The 19,706-nt window shown below is 41.6% G+C and overlaps 1 protein-coding gene across 1 annotated transcript in view; it reads right to left on the bottom strand.

Moving 5' to 3' along the window:
* The window catches only part of pde8b (phosphodiesterase 8B), a 34,938-nt gene extending 19,852 nt beyond the window's left edge, over positions 1 to 15,086 (bottom strand). Inside the window, 3 exon segments of the mRNA XM_069701863.1 lie at positions 1,369 to 1,559; positions 6,690 to 6,746; positions 14,385 to 15,086. Coding sequence (XP_069557964.1) covers positions 1,369 to 1,559; positions 6,690 to 6,746; positions 14,385 to 14,666 — 530 coding nt within the window. The 5' untranslated portion in view covers positions 14,667 to 15,086.
* Positions 15,087 to 19,706: the final 4,620 nt, after the last annotated feature.

Genomic DNA, 19,706 nt, shown 5'->3' with positions numbered 1-19,706 from the left:
GGTTATCCTATAGTAAAAATAGGTTTATTAAAACTGTATTTGGTTCCCTGGAGCATCTATCAATCTCTCATGTCAACAAACTCAGTTTGTAGTTCAGGTTTACTCCAACACCCCTACTGTGACAACAAGCGTGCACTGTGAACATTAAGTGCAGCAGGTTCGCTTTGCCTTTTCTCGTTGTATTTTAGCCCTCTAGGCTTGCCGTACACAGACAATTACTGCAGTGTGATGCTTAAAAAACAAACGAAACCATGGCAACAACAGTAAGACTCCTGCAAGGAGTCCTTAGGATTATAGGAAGTACTCTGATCAGCTGTAACATTAAAACCACTGACAGGTGAAGTATTAAGTGAAACACAATAAAACCTCCATCCTCATCAGCATCGTAATGCTCAGTTGTTATTATATTTGATTGAGAGGTGATGTTTTAATTTAACAGTCAGTTTGGAGTCTGTAGTTTGTGTTGTGTTTATGGTGAGAAATGTTCCTAATATTTTGTCCTTCCTATTTATATGAATTAAGTTGACCAAATATTAGGAACACCTCTCAGTCGAACCCAGTTCAACAACATCACAGATTAAAAAAGGACAGAATGAATAACAACTGAATATTATCAACTTTATGAAGGAGGATTTATTATTGTATTATTCTTTATGATTTAATGTTGTGGCTGATCGGTTTATGATGTGAACTGAGACTTCATGTAAAAACATCCTTGAGAGTGTGACGCTTGAAGCTTTAGATGTCTGAGGTGCTTCCAGTGAACACCGGAGGGCACCAACAAGCCCTCCGACTGGTGTCTCAGATGTTTACATCTTAACTGCTATTAAACACACTGAACTGTAGCCGTTAGAATACATGAGTAATTTTAGGTTAAAAACCGTTTAGGTAAAACTCTTCGTCTAAAGTCAAACATGCATGTTGGTCTCAAAAGAAGCCAGATTAATATCCAGGTTCAGTTTGTTGCTGACAGTTCTGAGTATGTCGACACCCCTCTCATGTCTCATGTCGTATGAAGCTTCAACCTTAAATTTATCTTAACTTCACCTGAAGATTAACGAAACAGCTCTTCTGGTTCAACACATTGTTCATTAAATCCTCCTCCTCCTCCCTCTGAAGCTCACAAACCAGCACACTTTATCACCAGAGAGTAAGAAGGCGACAACGGTTTAAGGCGGGTTACGTGCGTCCCTGCCAGGCGTGTCCTCATCCGTGACCTTTAGACATATTTTCAGAGGTGGCTTCATGTTGTCAGTGCAAACATGAGGGTGGTTTCAATGTAATCCAAGAACTTCAGTTAATTCCTGAAAGTCCCTTTCTCGGAGGAGGCAGTCTGTAAATGTCAGTCATACAGAAGCCAGGGCTCACCGGCAGACGGCTTCAGGCTCGAAGTAGCGCGAGTGGCGTCCGTCGATGATGACGATCTCGTGGTGTTTGTCGAGGAAACACTCGACGGCAGACTCGGGCGTTCGGGCGATGTTACACTTGATGCCGGCGCGGTCGCAGGCCCACCAGAAGGCATCGCTCTGGCTGTCCTCGTTGGAGAACACCAGCAGGACCTGAAGAGACACCAACGTAGTGTATGTTAATACATCAACACCACATCTAGTACTCAGACCAAGAACCAGCTGTTATATATTTGACCACAGTTACACTATTGGGAAGGTTACTGACCTGTATGGACCTACAGTAAGTCATAAACAGATACACATGCTGAACACTTCAAGTTCAGCTTCTCTAAATTAACATCAGTGTGTATTTAACTGATTTATGTAAAAACTGATTGAGAACAAATTCTCAGTCTGTTATAATTCAACAATGATCAGTTAAATTGACATCAAAATAAGGGACACCGCCATAAAACCCTAAAACACTTGATCAGATATGTACGTTAAAGCAGACAAAACTATGTAATTTAATTCAGTTGGACTTTAAATATGATCAGATTGAGCTCACTGTCAAAACTCAACAAATTTCACACCTTAAAGTTTGAACTAAGATTCATATTTTTGTTACATCGTAAACTTTTGATTGACTAATTCTGCGAGTGCACTAAAAACCTTTCATGACAGATTTCACGTCCTGTCCTCATCACCTACGTGTCCTCCGTCTCCCTGTTCTTGACGCTGACTGGTTGATAGACGTGTGTCTGACATCAGCGTGTTGTCAATCTGGCCTTTTTTGTTTGAATGGAGAAATATACTTTATTATTATTGTGACATTACTACTAGCACTTGTTTTCTTCTCAGAAAATAAGTTATAATTTTGTTTGATGTGGACTTTAGATTTCTTCGTTGGGCCAGTTGAATACTTTGTCTTAAATACTTTTGTCCCCTCATGGTGTGCAACCTGCAGCTAATTTTTACTCCTCCGGTTCTCTTGTTATTTAATGGTTGATGACATCCTGCCTCATTTTCCGGCACTTGGTCTGAAAGTCTGAACCCTCCAATGCTTGTAAAACTTGTAGAAGTGAGTAAAACTTTTTATTGATTAAGTCAGAACGCCCACCTATCCTCTATTTTAGATTTCACTCACTAAAATAGAGGTTTATAAATTGTGTTGCAGCTTCGTCCTGTTTTTTCACCCTCAGCGCTGCTGTCAAGGTTTTAATGTCCTCTGGTTATATGTGGATTTCCTCCCTCAGACCCAGGAGACAATCTCAGCTCAGGAGAATTAAAACTATGAACTGTCCTCTTGTTTATTCTGTGATAAGCTGCAACCTGCAGGCTGTTTCTCCTCCACTGCTCTGAGCAGAGAGTTTAAAATGATGCAGGAAACAACATCAGGCAAATGTTTCCTGCAGCTGAAACTGAAATTAATTCTGTTTCACACCAGCAGACCTGCAGCCTGCAGAGCAGAGGTCTCGTGTTTTTGATCCCACACTGGGTTTTGACCACGAACACACCACACACACACACACACACACACACACACACACACACACACACACACACACACACACACACACACACACACACACACACACACACACACACACACACACACACACACACACACACACACACAGGTTCTCGTGCACACGCAGGCAGCTGGGCAGCAGCCAGAAGCAACAGCACTCTGCTCTGCTCGCAGCAGCTTCACCTCCTGACTCCCATCTCAGGACAACAAAGGAGGTAGAGGCGGAGGAGCAGAGAGGGAGCACGATGAGGGAGTGGGTGGAATAAGTAGAGGGGGACTACAGCCACGACACACGTGGTCTCACACAGCTGGAGACAGGAGGGACAGAAAGAGGACAGGAGCAGGTGAGAGTGGAGAGAGGACGAGGACAGAGGGAGAAGTCGGGCTCGTATTGGTGAGTGCCTGTGAAAGGTCCACAGTCTTTGATCCCGCGCTGCTCTGTGTAACCACGGTGCTAGCATGTGAAATTCCACACGCACAGCAGCCGCTGGAGCCGGGACGACACACACCGCACACATCTCTGACCCGACGCCCAAATATGGTACCGATGACGAGCCCGGTAGGAGGCGCTGTTAGTCTGAATACCTCATCACAGTCCGAACAGCAGACTGTATACAAAAGTGTTCGTAGCTTCCAGGTCTGTAAAATGAGGCCGATGCAGAAGTGCCTTCAGCTGTAATACCACCGAGTGCCACTAGAGGTTGGCGCCAAAAAGCCTCCTGCTCTATAGACTCCCATTCAACTTCTCTCATCAAATACAAAGTCAATAAAATGTCTCCACCAGTTATCTCTGTGTTGTTAGCTAAAGACACTCCTTCTTATTGGTTTTCTGGTGGTCCATCTGAAAATAATCCCCCATTAATTAGAAAATAAGCTTCAAAAAGACGTGGTTTTTTTTGGGGGGGGGTGGTCCATCTGTTTGATTGACAGGCCTGTGGTGCAGTCAGGTTAAAGCTATCGGTGGGCGGGACGAAGTATCATCAGGTTTCCAATCAGATTAGTCAGATCCACAGCTGGCTCCTCCCCCAGCTTGTCCAAATATGGTCACTTCCTGCTCCAAACCGCTCCGAACTAACGAGATGGTGACGGACAGAATCTGGACTGGAGGCTTCATAATGTTCACAAACCAACAAGTGATGTCACTGATGGTTGCTGATTGGTCAGAACACAGCTCTATCACACCAACATCATATCACAGGCACCCACCTTCTTACATTTACTCATTGTAAATGTAATCACTACATAATCACTAGCTTACAGCATCCTTAAGATACAGTTTTAGTTTTAAACATTTGAAGATTCACACAGTCACTTCCTGTCTTCTTCTTTGTATGAACACTCTCTAGTAAACGTTCAGTTGCTGTTGGAGCTCATCTTCGAATACCGCCGTGCGCTAAGTCACATTTTCAGAGTTCAGAGGTTAATCTGTTGTGTTTGCACACACAGGCGTCATGCCATCTGACGCTGGGAGTCTCCCAAACACAGAGAGGTGTCACTGGGCCAACCAGCTTTATCTGTGTGGGAGTCAGACAGTCCTGGACACAGTTAGGGCATGTTTATGTTTGTGTAGCGTTTTGTTAGTATTTAAGTTTTTATTCTGTTGCACTTTGTATGAAAATATTTAAAAAATAAGATCTTATTGACTTTAGTTTGTGTGCAGTAGATATTAAGGAGCTGCTACTGGTAGTGATTTCTGTTGGTTTCCATCCAGTATGAGGCTGGAGCAGTTGGACTGATTTAAATTCTACCTGATGAAGGTTTGAGGACTGAAACGTACAAGTGATGAACAGTGTTTTTGTTTCTTAGTCCTAGTTCAGCTGGTATTTTCAGGCCCAAACTCCAAGTTTAATATCTAGTCTGGCCACACTCCATTGAAGATTGTTTGTAGTCGTTGCATCCTACTGAACGTACACCTCCACTATAATAATGTATGTTGTGCACCATGTTGTTAAATGACTACGGCAGACTTTAATTTATATTTAAGGGTTCTAGCACCGGCTTCAATCCCTCCATATTTGCTTGTATTGCTTCATCTAGTTCTACCACAGCTGTCAAATGGTTTAAACCTTAACATCATCACACTTAGCCCCTCCCCCAGTGCTCTCTGATTGGTCCACCCTTCAGAGTGGCTGGGCGGACCTTCATGTGCACAGGGTTTCCAGACTGGTCTACTAGTATGCAGCTGAAAGACCCCCATCCTGACAGTCAGCGGTGCAAACATCCTGCAGTGATACTAAAAACTGACAAAACATGATATAAATAGGTAAAACAATGAGAAATATAATAACAATACATTCTGCTTTACATTCAGTTATGAGAGTAATGACTGAAACACATGAATTATTAGATGAGCTGAAGCAGGAGGTTTCTGGAGAAGCTGAAACTCTGCAGGGCTGCGAGGCAGAAACAGTAAATGTCAAGGAGAACTCCAGATACATAAAACTCTCTCCTTTTATCTGGTTTAATCTCTCCAGCCTGAGGAAGGAGTGAAGTCAGAGTGAAGACGGAGAGAGGAGGGACGCAGCAGAGGGTTGGCGGTACGACCGAACAGGTTTCAAGGAGCGAAGTTTGAGGGTTTTATGAGGCATGAGATGAGGCTTTTTAATAAAGCACTCACTCCTTCCACCTGCCAGCATGCTGCTAGAGATTCTTGCTACAATGCTTTTTGGCTGGTTGGAAGAGGAGGAGGAGGATGAGGAGGAGGAGGAGGAAGGGTAGAGCAGAGCAGAGCAGAGCAGGATACCGCAGCTCAGCATGAACATGAGTGGCATGCCAGGCCTCTCACATCACTCCAGCGGGCGCTGAGCTGAACTCAGAAACCCCCGGAGATCGGTCCAAGCAGCACTGCTCCGACCGAGGCAAATGAAATCAGAGCAATAAATGAGCAGCTAATAAAGAGGCTGATTCCCGAGGAAGGAGCTGGCAGCACGGAGAAATGCTCTGTGAGAGAGAGCAGCTGGTCACCTCCAGCAGCTCTTACTTTCTTTGTTGCATAAGAATAAATCTTACTAGGGCATGTCCTAATCCCCAACCAGAGGATGAGCACAGACAATCCCCGACTCAACCCGGTCTAACCTTCAATATTCCCAACTTCTCCAAATGAAATCTTCATCTCAGAGGACAGACGAGACGTCCGCGAGCGACTTCACATCAAAACAGGATCCCAGAGCAAAAACCATATCCCATAAAACCACATTAATTTAAGTACAGTCAGCTCAGACAACACTTCAGTAAATAGGTCACAGAGGACCAGTTCCAGGTTCGGTCTTTATTATTATTATTATTATTATTGTTATAAGTGCGAGACTCAAATCCATCCAGAATTATTTATTATGCATTTTAAAATCACTGCATAACAAGAGATGAGAGGTTTTCTTTCAGGTACACATCCACCACTTTTAAATCGATAAATTTCAACTTAAGAAAACACAAACGTTCAAAGAAAAGCTCCTGATTTGACCAACTCCAACCTTATTTTAGGATTATTTTTTTTCAGATTCATTTTTGAATCCACATTTCTAATGAACTGAAGAACATAAAGCAGACTTAACATACACAGAATCATGTTTGAAAAAGGAAATGTATAATCAGGCAAAAACTGTGGATATAACAGACATTACTGGTTGTGAAATGGTGTTGAAGAAACTCAATTTAATAAGTTTTGGCACCAAAACGAGAGCTACATATTCCCTTTTTCTGGGAAGCTTTGTGCCTCAGACAAACCCTGAATATTACCAAAGTATCGTGAGTCCAGATGTTGCTGCTCTTACCTGAATGGGCTCCTGTGTCAGTCTCATTGGTCCCACACATTCTTCTGTAGCTGAAACCTGCACAACAAACACGGACAACAGGTGTTACAAACCGGAGACACACAACACACACGCACACACATGCAGAGCGAGAACAGCACCTCTTACCATTTTACCATTGATGTCCAGGAGCATATTGGCATATTGTTTTTCCTCCCTCAACCTGTCTGTCCCTGCTGCACCTATAATCTCCACCTTTCAGTCCTCAGAGCGACACGGATCTCCTCTTCCACAGCAGTAAAACAGGAAGTATCATCCCTCTAAAGCAAGAAATATGTGTACATGTAGTTAACTTGACTGCAGATTGTGTGGTGACTTCTCCTACACTGCGGACACGGACGTTTCCACGCAGTCCAGAACGCAGCCGTCCACTGCAAACCTCCTTAGAAGGTATTACAGATTGCACTCACAGGTTTACCTGCGTAATCCTTCTGCAGGTGCATCACTCTGTGTGTTCTATATACTTGTGTGTGTTGCTGCAGCCCGTCTGGGCAGCGTCAGCGGGCGTCTTAATCCCATATGTCAGTCTGGAAACAAACAACTCAGCTACATATGCATCCTCTGAGCATAACGCACACACATGTTTACACCACACGCCGAACGCACAATGAATCAACATGTACCACATCATGCCGTGTCACGGCGAGCGCCGCGTTCTGCGTCCGAGTATCCACCGTCACGTATTCAGTTATATATATTCTGCATTGATGAGTCATTTTTCTCCTGCAGAGCTGTTTGTTGGAATTTGTGTGTATTGCTGCTAACATGTTCATGAACACAGACTCACAACGCTCAGGGAGACGCTCCACTTTAACCCTCCTGTTGTCCTTGGGTCAAAATGACCCGCAGCTGTGTTCAACCAAATTCTATTTTATTTTCATATTTTTGGGGATCATTGGTGACTAGGAGGCTGTGAGGGTTTCTTTAAAGAATGATGACCAATGATGCCAAAAAATATTTAAAAAAAATATAGAAATAAAATAGAACTTGGTTAAATACAGCTGCGGGTCATTTTGACCCGAGGACAACAGGAGGGTTAAGGCCTCTCTGCACAGAAACATCTATTCTCTAAATATACAGGAGGAGGGCTTCGGTTCCCTCCACCAGAGGCAGTTCGATGACTCAACCAACCAGCATTACAGTTATTTGACAGCGGTAATTAGGCTTAAAAGGTGGACAAATGTCTGCCCACATCTGGTCTGGAGAAGTCTCCGAAGCTCCGTGGAGCGACACGTGAACACATCGCTTCGTTTATTTGTTGCTGCAGGCTCAGACATGTGGACATAAACACGCATGTAATAGTCATGTGATTCAATCAGCTGAGTGTGAAGGGTGGCTTTTAAAAAAAAAAAGGATGAATACTTTATGAAACATAAAAACACTGAATCATGTAAGATCAACACACACAAGGGAAGGTAAAGATGCACACACACAAACACACACTTTGGTTTCCCAGTAGACGCTGAGATTTTGGAGGCTGCACCAACACTGATATTAGGGAGTAAAAAGATATCTAAATAAAAAATATCGTCCACAACGCAGTTATCAAACATGTATATATATGATGCAGGCATGCATATTTGACACTTTATGGTCCAAAACGACATTAGTGCATTGAAAGTGAACTTCAATTATAAATCAGTATAAATTAAAAAAAAAAAACAACAACACACAAACAGAACAATTTCTAAATTCCCCTGAATAATTTTTTGACATTTTGTTCTGAAAAGAAAAATATTTATATTGAACAACATACTTTTTTTTGTTAAGGGTTTTTTGGGCCTTTTTTTGCTTGTTTTTCTGCCTTTTGATCCAGATGTTTGCTGCTGGTCATTTAAACTTCCCTGTTGGGATGATTACAATTCAAAAAGTAAATTCATATTAGTTAAATGAAAAGTTTGCAGATGCAGGAGTGAGCGTTCTGGGATGTTAAAGTTCACAGAAGAAAAAAAAACCCATCGTTTTCAGGTATTATTTGTTGAGAGTTTAACCCAAAGAAACGTAATCGGCTGGGAGATATGTTCAGATGAAGTAGGACTGACAGTGAAAGTCTTTGTTCGACTGTCCTCGAGGAGTTTCAACATGTTTTTCACACATTACATGAGAACATGTTTAAACCGGCTGGTGTTGTTCTGGAGAATTGCTGTACCAGAGGAGTTTACCGTCATTTAATGATGAGCGTTTGTTTATTTTATTACAGTATTATGTGAAAAGCAGTAGGAGCACTTTACATTAGGTATTGTGGGAGGGCTGAGCAGGAATCACGGTGAGCGGTGATGCTGTGGTCTAACAGGGCACAGAAATAAGGTCAACCAAGTCAGAGATGATCCGAGGGAGTTGGTCAGAACCACCACCAGCGCCTCACGGTTCAGAGACAAAACCAAAAGACCGAGAGGACTGAATCATCGTCGGTGACAGCAGGAGGCCCGAATCTGAATATATCAGCGCGGTTTGAGGGTTGGCTTCATGGGAATATGAGTAATTGTGTTTTACTTAAGGATGAGGAGACAGCCAGATGTGGAGCCGAGCAGGAAGGAAGGGAAAAACAGCGATCAGTGCTGAGGAAACAGTGTGGAGACAGATCAGTCGGGGGAGGGGGGTGGGAAGATGATAGAGGAAGAGCTGTCACTGGACACCTCCTCCTCAGAATAGGTGACAAAACTCTCATGGAGAGGCAGGACGAGAAAGTGAGTGGAGGAGGACTTTGTACAGAGAACACAGACAAAAGCCTCTTAGAGTTAAGAGGAGTGGTGGAAGATGGATGGAGATGTAAGAGAAGGAGCGAGACTGACAGATCGCTAAGAACACTTGATGAATAAGGATTCAGAGGTGGGAGAGCAGAGACAGGAAGGAGGACGAAAATATTCAGAGAGATGAGAAACGGTGGAATTTAGAGTCTGTAGAAAGTTGGAGGAAGGAAGACAATAAAGAGGAAATCAGAGCCAAACCACAGAGATTTGTAGTTTTCTTTGTGAGAGTATAAAATAAATGAATCTATTAATCCCACAGGAACACTGCATTGTCAAGGCAACCAGTCGCATCAGTCACAAAACATACAGTAAATCAGGGGTCGTCAAACTTTTTTACATTCAAGGGCTCCTCGTGTTTAACGTAACATTTCTTCACATAGCTGAGCTTCACCCAAAGCAGCTGAATCAGCTCCTTTTATGTGCTGCTCAACACCCATCTTTTATCACAACAGCTTAAATTCAACAGGATGTGTATGATTTATTCTGTATCCTTTTAATAATCCATTTTAATTAGTCGCAGCATTCAGCTGGCCTGTGGTGTAACTTTGATCTCTCTCGCTCTCTCTCTCTCTCTCAGTAACAGACACTTGGTGTGGTCCAGCTGAAAATATTGTATTTATGTTGTTTAAACTAATTTCTGAACAGCCGTTTGTTTCCAGCTCAGTGTGAGAGCCTCTGCTGCGTTTTGCAGGCGCATTGCGAGTTGTAGTTTTTGTCCTCTGATCTCTGCGTGGGGATACTCGGTGCATCGGTAGTATAACTTTTAATGTTACAGTATGTCCTGCCAATATATTTGTATTATTATCATACAGTAGTAGTAGTAGTATAGTATTTGTAGTATTATATTATAGTATTATGCTATCATAATATAATTGCTTAATCCTTTAAGTTATTTTTCAGGCCAAAACGGCAAAATTTTGAAGTTCCCATTAACGGCGACGGTGTGTCGGCACGTCGATTGGTCGATGCTGATTGGTCGAAGGCTGCTCCAATAGGTCTACACCTGTCAGGGTGCAACGACAGGAAAACCATCCGCCAGACCGTCTGGAAATAAGAGGCTAACCTTTACCCTCGACAACCGTAACAACCGATCACAGGCAGAGTGTGTGTCCCCCCCCCGCCACCAGCCGTTGTACTGTTGTACTGTTTGAAAACTTTGACGTAGATCTTCTCCTAAACTTTCTGCAGCTCTTCTTGCGATGGAGCTGTTTTCATTTCAGCTAATCCTGTTGTTTCTTTGCGAGCCACTCTGTCATGTTGGCTCTGAACGGTGCAGTATAAATATAGCCTTAATTGCCGACTGAGATCCAGGTACATCATGTCATTGTATATACTGCATACACTTTGTTAGGATCCAGATCAAACAGTGCTTTCATTGTAAGGGGCTCCTCCTCCATTTCAGTGCACATTAAATACAGCAGTTTATTTTTCACAATGAAATAAAGTTAACAAAGTTACAGCATGTTTAAAGAGTTCTTTTGAAGGAGTTTAAAGTGATGTTGGATTATAAAAATGACGAATTAGTTTACGTTCCGGCTGCAGAACAGAAAGAGGCGCTCACACGTACAGACCAACGTCAGACCGTTGACACAGCGGGAGGTATGTTATTAGCGAATGTTAGCATGCAGTGAACTACAACTAGCTTCTTAGCGTTTAGCTCAATGCTCAATGCTCCACTGTGCTAAATTAAATCTATCAGAAGGGTTTCATTGTTTAAATTATAAAAATAATCATTTAATCAATACAGTAGTTCGGTGAAGTGGTGACCTGTCAAATTCCTTCTGTTACTTTTGTTCAGTGTATGTTTGCATATTTATGTCGTTGTGATTTCCCAACTATGTTGTATGAATTTAGTTCATAATTTCCCCCAAAATCTTAAAGTGGTTTAAGTTTAGTTTAGGTTTAAATTTAACCCTCGTGTTGCCCTGGGGTCAAAATGACCCGCAGCTGTGTTCAACCAAGTTCTATTCTATTTTCATATTTTTTTGGGATCATTGGTGACAAGGAGGCTTTGAGGGTTTCTTTAAAGAATGATGGCCAATCATCGCCAAAAAAATATAAAAATATAGAAATAAATTAGAACTTGGTTGAACACAGCTGCGGGTCATTTTGACACAAGGACAACACGAGGGTTAAGACTTTACATAAGTAAGTACAAACTGTTAAATTTCTATTAATTTAAGATTTAAAAATCACTGGTTTCACCATACCTCTTACTGCTCATTAATCTGTATTTGATTAAACAGGATCCTGGAAACATGACTGCGCACAATAAAAATTCAGACTATGCTTCAGTGAGATAACACACATGTAAACACACCTACAGGAAGCTCTCTGCATGTAAACAGTCATCTTAGTTCAACATTCAAACTATTTTCCACTTCACAGCCTCACACACACATCCACTGTTTTATCCCATCCCAGACTGCATCCACACTGAGACAGCTAAATCTGAACACACAGCATGAAACCACACGTGTTCACACCAGTAATCTGTTTTCTTAAAGATCTCCATCTTGACTCTGCAGGTAAACATTCCTGCATCAAGACATCAATTAAAAACTGCAACTTTATGACATCGACATTGTCGATACAAAAACAACAGCTATGAGTTACGGAAACGATAACTCAGTAAGAAGTAACATTAATAATGATGACAAATAACGATAACTTTCACAAAATAAATCTGTTTATAGTCAACAGGGCAGCAGCTCAGCTTGTTAGGTTGATGCTCATAGAGACAACAGAGGAAAAGTGTAGGTATGGAAATGTAAAAATTCACATATCATGCAACTAAATGTGAACTGTCTGCGGTAAACTGCACAGTTGACAGCTGAACTTTTGTGCGTCTAAACGAGAGGTGGCGGCGGTGAGAAAGTGTTCATTCATGTCTGTACTGTAAATTATTTTAAGTTAGACAGTCTGAAGCCTCGGGGGGAAATCTGATCAGACCACCAGCATCAGCTCCTTCACATGTGACTGTTGCTGCTACACTGACCAGAGGGGTAAACAGATGACTGGGGTACACACACACACACACACACACACACACACACACACACACACACACACACACACACACACACACACACACACACACACACACACACACACACACACACACACACACACACACACACACACACACACACACGTTAGCGTGATCAGCGACGTGACAAATTATTAAAATCCTTTAGGGTGAAGCAGATGGTTTTATTAATAAAAGGCATTATTGATCCTCTCGCAGTCCTCCAGTGGAGAGGGAGCAGAGGAACAGCTGACACACACACACACACACACACACACACACACACACACACACACACACACACACACACACACACACACGCACAGACACGCGAAAACACTAAACTCATGACACAAATCCATAAAAAGTATAAAACTGCTCGATTGATTATTTTGTGATGTTTTCGGTGCTATTGAGAAACAACATGTTAGGATGACTACATATTTTCATTCATTATAATCACTCATAGTGTGCTGATTTTCTTCCATATAGGAACAGACAAGAGGCAGAAATTAATAGAAAGTGATTATTAAAGAGCATAAAGAGCACAGGACTCACAGACACTCTTTAACGAGACTCTAAAAGATAAAAAAAGAGTTAATAATTCAATAATATCTTAAGAGTTTATAAATAACTAAATAAACTTGATATTATGTTGTAAAACAGTCTGAATGTGGTCCGGGCATGAAGGGGTTAAAGTACTCTGAGGGTCTGATGACAAGATCATCTGCTGTGCTGCTTCTTAACAAAACACTGCTCTATCCTCCAGGGCTCGATCATAAATATGAACAAGTATCTGTTCACATGTTCCTCATGAGAGGGATCTATCAACGAGGAAAAAGCACACGGACTGTATGACGAGATGTGAGAACCGATAACAAAGACGAGCTGATTTCATGTAACAACTATAACTTCTTCATATTAATTCAAGTTTCTGAAGTTTGGAGCTTTTAAATAACTTCATTTCTGTGTGTGAAACTTCTCTTTTGACTTTGAAAGAAGTAGCTTGACAAAAAAAGGACTAAAGTTGCACTCGGTAGCGTTTATTTAAAGTTTATTTAATTCACTCTGTGTTTTAAATGACCAACATGGTGCACATTTACTGGATTTCTTATAGCACACAGTCAGACTTTACACATCAGAGAGCTGACGGCCAAGAAATGCAAAGTTCTGGACAATTTAAAGTGCACGGAGAAAAGTAGTCTGACTTTACTTGGACACTCCTCAGCATTTATAAATGTATTTATTAGGGTTTCTATCACACTGTAATGTACATTTGTAAGCAGATATAAGAGTTTATTATTTGTCCTCCTGTGGACACACACTGAAGTGAAAGCTGCTGCAAACAGTTGATGAATGAAAACATTTGTATTTGTTTGCAATATGTCAATATATCCGCTCACAACTCCGCTACAATGTATAATAAACCGCTATAAATTATAGCGACACCACTCAGCTTAATGTTCAGCTGCAGTGCATCTTTATTAATAAATCACTGATTCTGATGACCTGATGTTATTCAATGCATCTTTAGGAGAAATGTAACGGGCTGCATGCATCAGATCATCATCATCATCATCATTATTTCATCTGCAGAAAATAAAATGATGGTTGTTGTGACTGATGTCTGCAGCTCTGATGAAGACTGAATGATCTCCAGACCTCCAGGCCTCCTCTCACCAAAACAAACAGCGGCCTCCCCGTGTGTGTGTGTGTGTGTGTGTGTGTGTGTGTGTGTGTGTGTGTGTGTGTGTGTGTGTGTGTGTGTGTGTGTGTGTGTGTGTGTGTGTGTTTCCATCACGACCCGGTGATGCTGCTGTTGAGCCTGAACACACCGTGTTCGGTCCGGATCGCACGCCCCTCGGAGAGCCCCCGTACCTTGACGCTGGTGTGGCTGGTCTGCGTCTCGGCCTCGATGCGGACGTGTCCCCCATCGTTCTCCTTGCGGTCCCGGTTCGAGTTGTTGCGCGAGTGTCGGCTCTGGTTGGTGATGAGGGACGGGATGGTCTCGGCCGCGTCGGTCTTGATAAAGAGCCCGTGCAGCGTGGCCGCGGTGCCCTGGGAGATGGTGGTGGTCTGGTGGGGGGAGTTGGACTCGTCCGAGTCCCGGCAGTAGATCACCCCGCTCTGAGAGACGTGGATGCTGGGAGCGCAGCCCATACCTCCGCGGCGGCACGCCTCCGGATTCGGATCCCGGGGAAAGAACGGCGACACACGGGTACCAGCTTCCTGCCGTCCACCGCTGCCTGCACATCGGCTGCGGGGCTCTCCGGGCACCGGCTGCGGGCTCTGATCGCTCTCTCCTCCGCTCTCCTCCGTTAGAGAACATGGAGGGAAGATGATTCTTTAATTCATGAATCCGGAGTCTCTTCGGCCGCCGTTACAGCAGCATCTTTGATTTCGGTATCATATTGAGGACAAAACGTATTTCGAGCTGAAACCAGCTGATGGCCTGAAAATACTAAAAGGACGGAACCAGCTGGCTGCTCTTCATCTTCATCACCTCCTGCTTTATATCCGGCTTCATCCTCTGTGACATGATGTGTGTGGAGAGAATGCATCTCTCCGTTTCTCTACTTTAGTGATTCTGCCTGCTGATCATTGGCCGCGGTCCACCCACCCCACCACAACCCCACCTCCTCCCCTCATCACACTAATATTATATCACCTCCATCTCTCCGCCGTGACCTGCTCATCTCCCAGGAGGCCATGCTCTGACTCCGGGGGTCATGTACAGCCTGGCGGTGCTGAATTAGACACACAGTGATGCTGTCAGTATGACATAGGATGGATGAGGAGACACTCACTTCCTGAAACACCTTTCAGCTTCTAGTTTTTAGATTTCATATAATCTTAAATTTAAGTGTTAGTGAGCGTGACAAAATGATTTAGGGTGATCTTTGACACCTTACCTTTGAATGTGACATCATCACCAATGATGTTGATCTGCTGATTGTTTCCTCAATTAATCAATTAATTGTTTGGTCTATAAAAAACCTGAACTATCTTCTTTTTTTATATAATGAATCACATGACGACATGAACTGGTTCTCACAGAGAATAATCGTTCAGTTCCACAGTTTCTCTCATCTCTAACCCTTTGTTTTAGTGTCTTTCAGCTCATTGTTTTGGTTCCCTGCATCTTTACTGTTGTGGTTCACTCTTTCTGCTCTCATCCATCAAGCTTTTAGACATAGCAGACAGCAGCTGACAGAGTGAACGTAAATTAGCTACATGGACAGAAACAAGACTCTAAATCACAGACTGTATATAAAAGTGTTCGTAGCTTCCAGTTCTGAAAAATGAGGCCGATGCAGAAATGTCTTAAGCTGCAATACCACCAAGTGCCACTAGAGGTTGGCTCCAAAAAGCCTCTGGCTCCATAGACTCCCATTCAACTTCTCTCATCAAATACAAAATCAATAATAAAGTTATCATGGTCTTCTTCGGTAAAGTCACTCCTTCTTATTAGTTTTCTGGCGTTCCATCTGAAAATGATTAATTAATTAATTATTAATTAGTTATTAATCAATTCGAAAATAAGCTTCAAAAAGACGTGTTATTGGGGGCGTGTCTGTTTGATTGACAGGTCTGTGGTGCAGTCAGGTTACAGCTGGGCAGGACGTAGTATCGTCAGGTTTCCTATCAGATCAGTCAGATCTACTGCTTGTTTAAAGTTCTTAAATATCTCCTTTACATCACAGGTATCTGGATCAAGTTCAGATATTAGAATCCATTCATACACACAGTTCATCTGCTGGTAAATTAAAGCATGTCTTCAAACATTCACTCTTTCATCATTCAGTATTTTCGATCCTGAAACGAGCTCTTTAACGCTTCATGTAGGAGCAGGTCTGACTCGTCCTTCTAGCAAAGCGTATAATTTTAGTGACACTAAAACAAAGATCAGCATCACTTCATCCAGATTAGTCCACACGTACCACATTAATACACAGAGTTGATTTATTGACTCATCTGGGGAGCAATTAGGTAGGATACCTTAAAAATAAGAGATTGAAAACCAGGCCTTATGCTTTTTGATGCTAATGTTTTAAAGTGAATAAGGAAAAGTTAACATTAAGAGCTGTATGTTAAAGGAGAACAACTCTTAGGTGAAAAGTCCAGTTAATCTAGCAGATACCAGTTTAATTTAACAAATTCTACTTCACTACAATTTAGAGGGAAATAATTTTATTTTTACTCTGCTGTATTTCTTTACCTGCTTTAAGTACAGGCTACTTTACATATTAAGATTTTACATACAGTGCATGTCAATGAAAACATGTGATTTTCTGATTAAATATGAGACATTGTTACATTAAACCACTGAACTCATTTAAAATGAGCTGCAGCAGCTACAACATCCAAAACTGGACACACATTTAAAGATCAGCAGTGATACTTCAAGTCTAATTCAACATTTTCACAAAAAGTAAATGATCAGACTTTAAGTAAAAGCTGTCTTATTTATGAACTCTATATACTCTACGGTATATACTGTATCAGCAGTATTAAATGATCTGTTGAGGCTGCCCCCTGGTGGCCGGACACACGTTCAACTGGTGGTTCAAACAACATCTACACAGATAACCAACATATCTCTTCATACATGTCAGAGTTCATAATCACAGCTGTTCAGTTATATATTTTGGGGTTTTAAAGTTCCCACTTTTTACAGCCCAGTCTGGCAGAACAATTACAAACAGCTATTAAATTACTTTTTGTGAGTTTTACACATCACCTCCAACCATTAAGAGCAAAGAGAGCTGCTTGTTTACTTATTTATATCAACTACATATATGTGGGGGGGAAAAAAAAGTTTTCTTGTTGTTTAAATCATTTTTATGAGATAAAAGTAAAATAAATCTGTTTTAGTAGCACAGAAGAGTAAATAACAGTAACTTTAGGCTCTAATATAGCACATTTTAATTCATAACTGTCCACATAGCCACAGTGAGCTTCTTTAAATCCCTCATGTCAATTTTATTTTTAATATTATTTCTATTCGGATATTTATGATTATTTATTTTTTTTTTTGGCTCTTAATGAGAAGAAAGCAGAGTGTGGCTTGTTAGTGTGTGTTGTGCGATTCAAAAGAATAATTATTTGTCCATGTTCTGCATTAAAGTGAAGTGATTTCCCTGAAGAGTGAGACATACAGGCCTTAAGTTGTTCCCTCCCAGCAGGACTTTCTATTGATTACAGTGAGTTCCTACCTGTTGAGGTCCATTTGGAGAAACCGCCTCTGTTGACAGACTCATTCTTACAGCCTCGATGTTTCCTCCTTCAATACGACATTAAAATAAATATAATAGAAACGTTTTCACTTCTGCACGTGTCTGAGCTGCCGCGGGTCTCTGCAGGCACCGACCGGAGGGCTGGTTCGATGTCGGCCTCTGAACTTCAGAACCTCCCCGGTTCAGACCGCACCGCGCAGACTCGGTGTCCGTGCGGCCCTAGTGTCCAACAGTGTCTCACCGTGCAGCAGAGAGGTGGAAGGAGAGTTAGGACCACAGGATGAAGAAAAAAACCCACCGAGTTTATACCATAAACAGAGACAGGAAGGACCTACAAATACTTTAATTTTGTATAAACTGGAGGAGAACACAATGCTGATATTTTATGTCTATCCAAATTAGAAAATAAACACACCGAATATATAATGCGGGATACAGGTTAGGTCTTTAAAACACGTGAAGGAATAAACAAATTTATGTTTTATTTAAATGCAACTTTTCAAACTAACATGCAAAGTAAATAAAGGTCTTGGTGCAGCTGTACATGCACAGTCTGCTGACCTGTTTGGTTTCCTTCTCTGCTGTCTTCACTGCACTTTGGACAAAAAGAAAAGTGTCTGTCCTGCAGTGTCCCTTAAAAACTAGAGCCAATCAGTACGTGGGATACAGGACAAGTGAGAAAATAAAGTGGGACACCTGGTCACTTTACTGATCATTTTTAATTTACTTTCACTATTTTTACTTTAAACGCTCAGAAATCATCTTAAATCTAAAATGTAGGCCTATCTTGGAGTAAATACATGTTGCTGTAAATTAAACTACTAAACAGGATATAAAGTAATAAACATTAGTTCCTCCTTGACCAGCAACAACAGTAAAATGTTGATATCCAGTTTAAGCCAATGATATTCAGTATCTAATGATGTGTTTGTGAAAGCGTAACTTCTTTTACTGTTGATATGACGTGTAATTGGGCTGCAAACACAGCTGAGACTGAATCAAACTGTTGTAAAACTAAAACAAGGAGCTGAAAGACAGTAAAAGATTGCTATTTTATTGCTTTTCTATTATTATATTCTATTCTAGTATTTTATTCTATTATTTCTATTATTATCTTATTGCTTCTGTATGCTGCTGTAGCGAAAAAATTTTTAATAAAGTAAATACCTACCTACCTACCTAAAGTGCTCCATTGAGCTGAGGCCGTCAGGTATCTCTCCACAGTGTGTAATATACTCTACAGTCCACCAGAGGATGGCTAACCTAAGTGTAAAAGATACACGCATGTATGACCAGGGTCACAGAAGGAGGTCACATGACGGAGAATTTTAATTTGATTTAATCTGGACGAACGATGTCCACGTCTGTGAGACATCAGAAGTCAATGTAGATTTCTTTCAGGTTACGTACATTTGTTATATATTATTTAACGTGTTTAATTTATGTATCGCATGTAATAGTAACTTACGTGATATACATAAAGTCATGTAAAATGATCTATTTTAACCCAAATCTTCATCTTTTCATTAACCTAATGTGGTGGTTTTTGGTGCCCAAATCTTTCCTTTCAGTTCACGTGAAACTGACAGGTGTCCTCTAGTGGATGACGAGTGTATTACAAGCTTCAGTGTGACAGCAGGTCGGCTGCAGAGCTCTGGGATACTTCTCTGTTACAATCCATCTTATATAAAAATTGTATTACGGCAGTTTTTTAGGACTTTCAGGGAGAGACGCTCGGCTCTACAAATGAAATAATTTCCTAGCGACAGAGGAAAATAGAAGGTAGTCAATAGAAGATTACTGATCTGTCTGTTCTATGTTATCACCTGACGGGTCGCTGAGTGCATCGATTAGTCTCAGGCAGTTCAGTTTCTAACCAACAGGAGCAGAGAGCCTGGTACATATTCATAGAGGAGGGAATGGGGGGGTGAAAGGGAGGAGGAGCTGGGCTCATACTGAGACA

The sequence above is a fragment of the Brachyistius frenatus genome, unplaced genomic scaffold (assembly GCF_029030835.1).
Source record: "Brachyistius frenatus isolate BFR_SWC_R1_liver_20210118 unplaced genomic scaffold, ASM2903083v1 Contig_3, whole genome shotgun sequence".
Classification (NCBI taxonomy): domain Eukaryota; kingdom Metazoa; phylum Chordata; class Actinopteri; family Embiotocidae; genus Brachyistius; species Brachyistius frenatus.
Note: the sequence above shows the minus strand (reverse complement) of the source record. Positions and strands in the feature narration are given on the sequence as shown.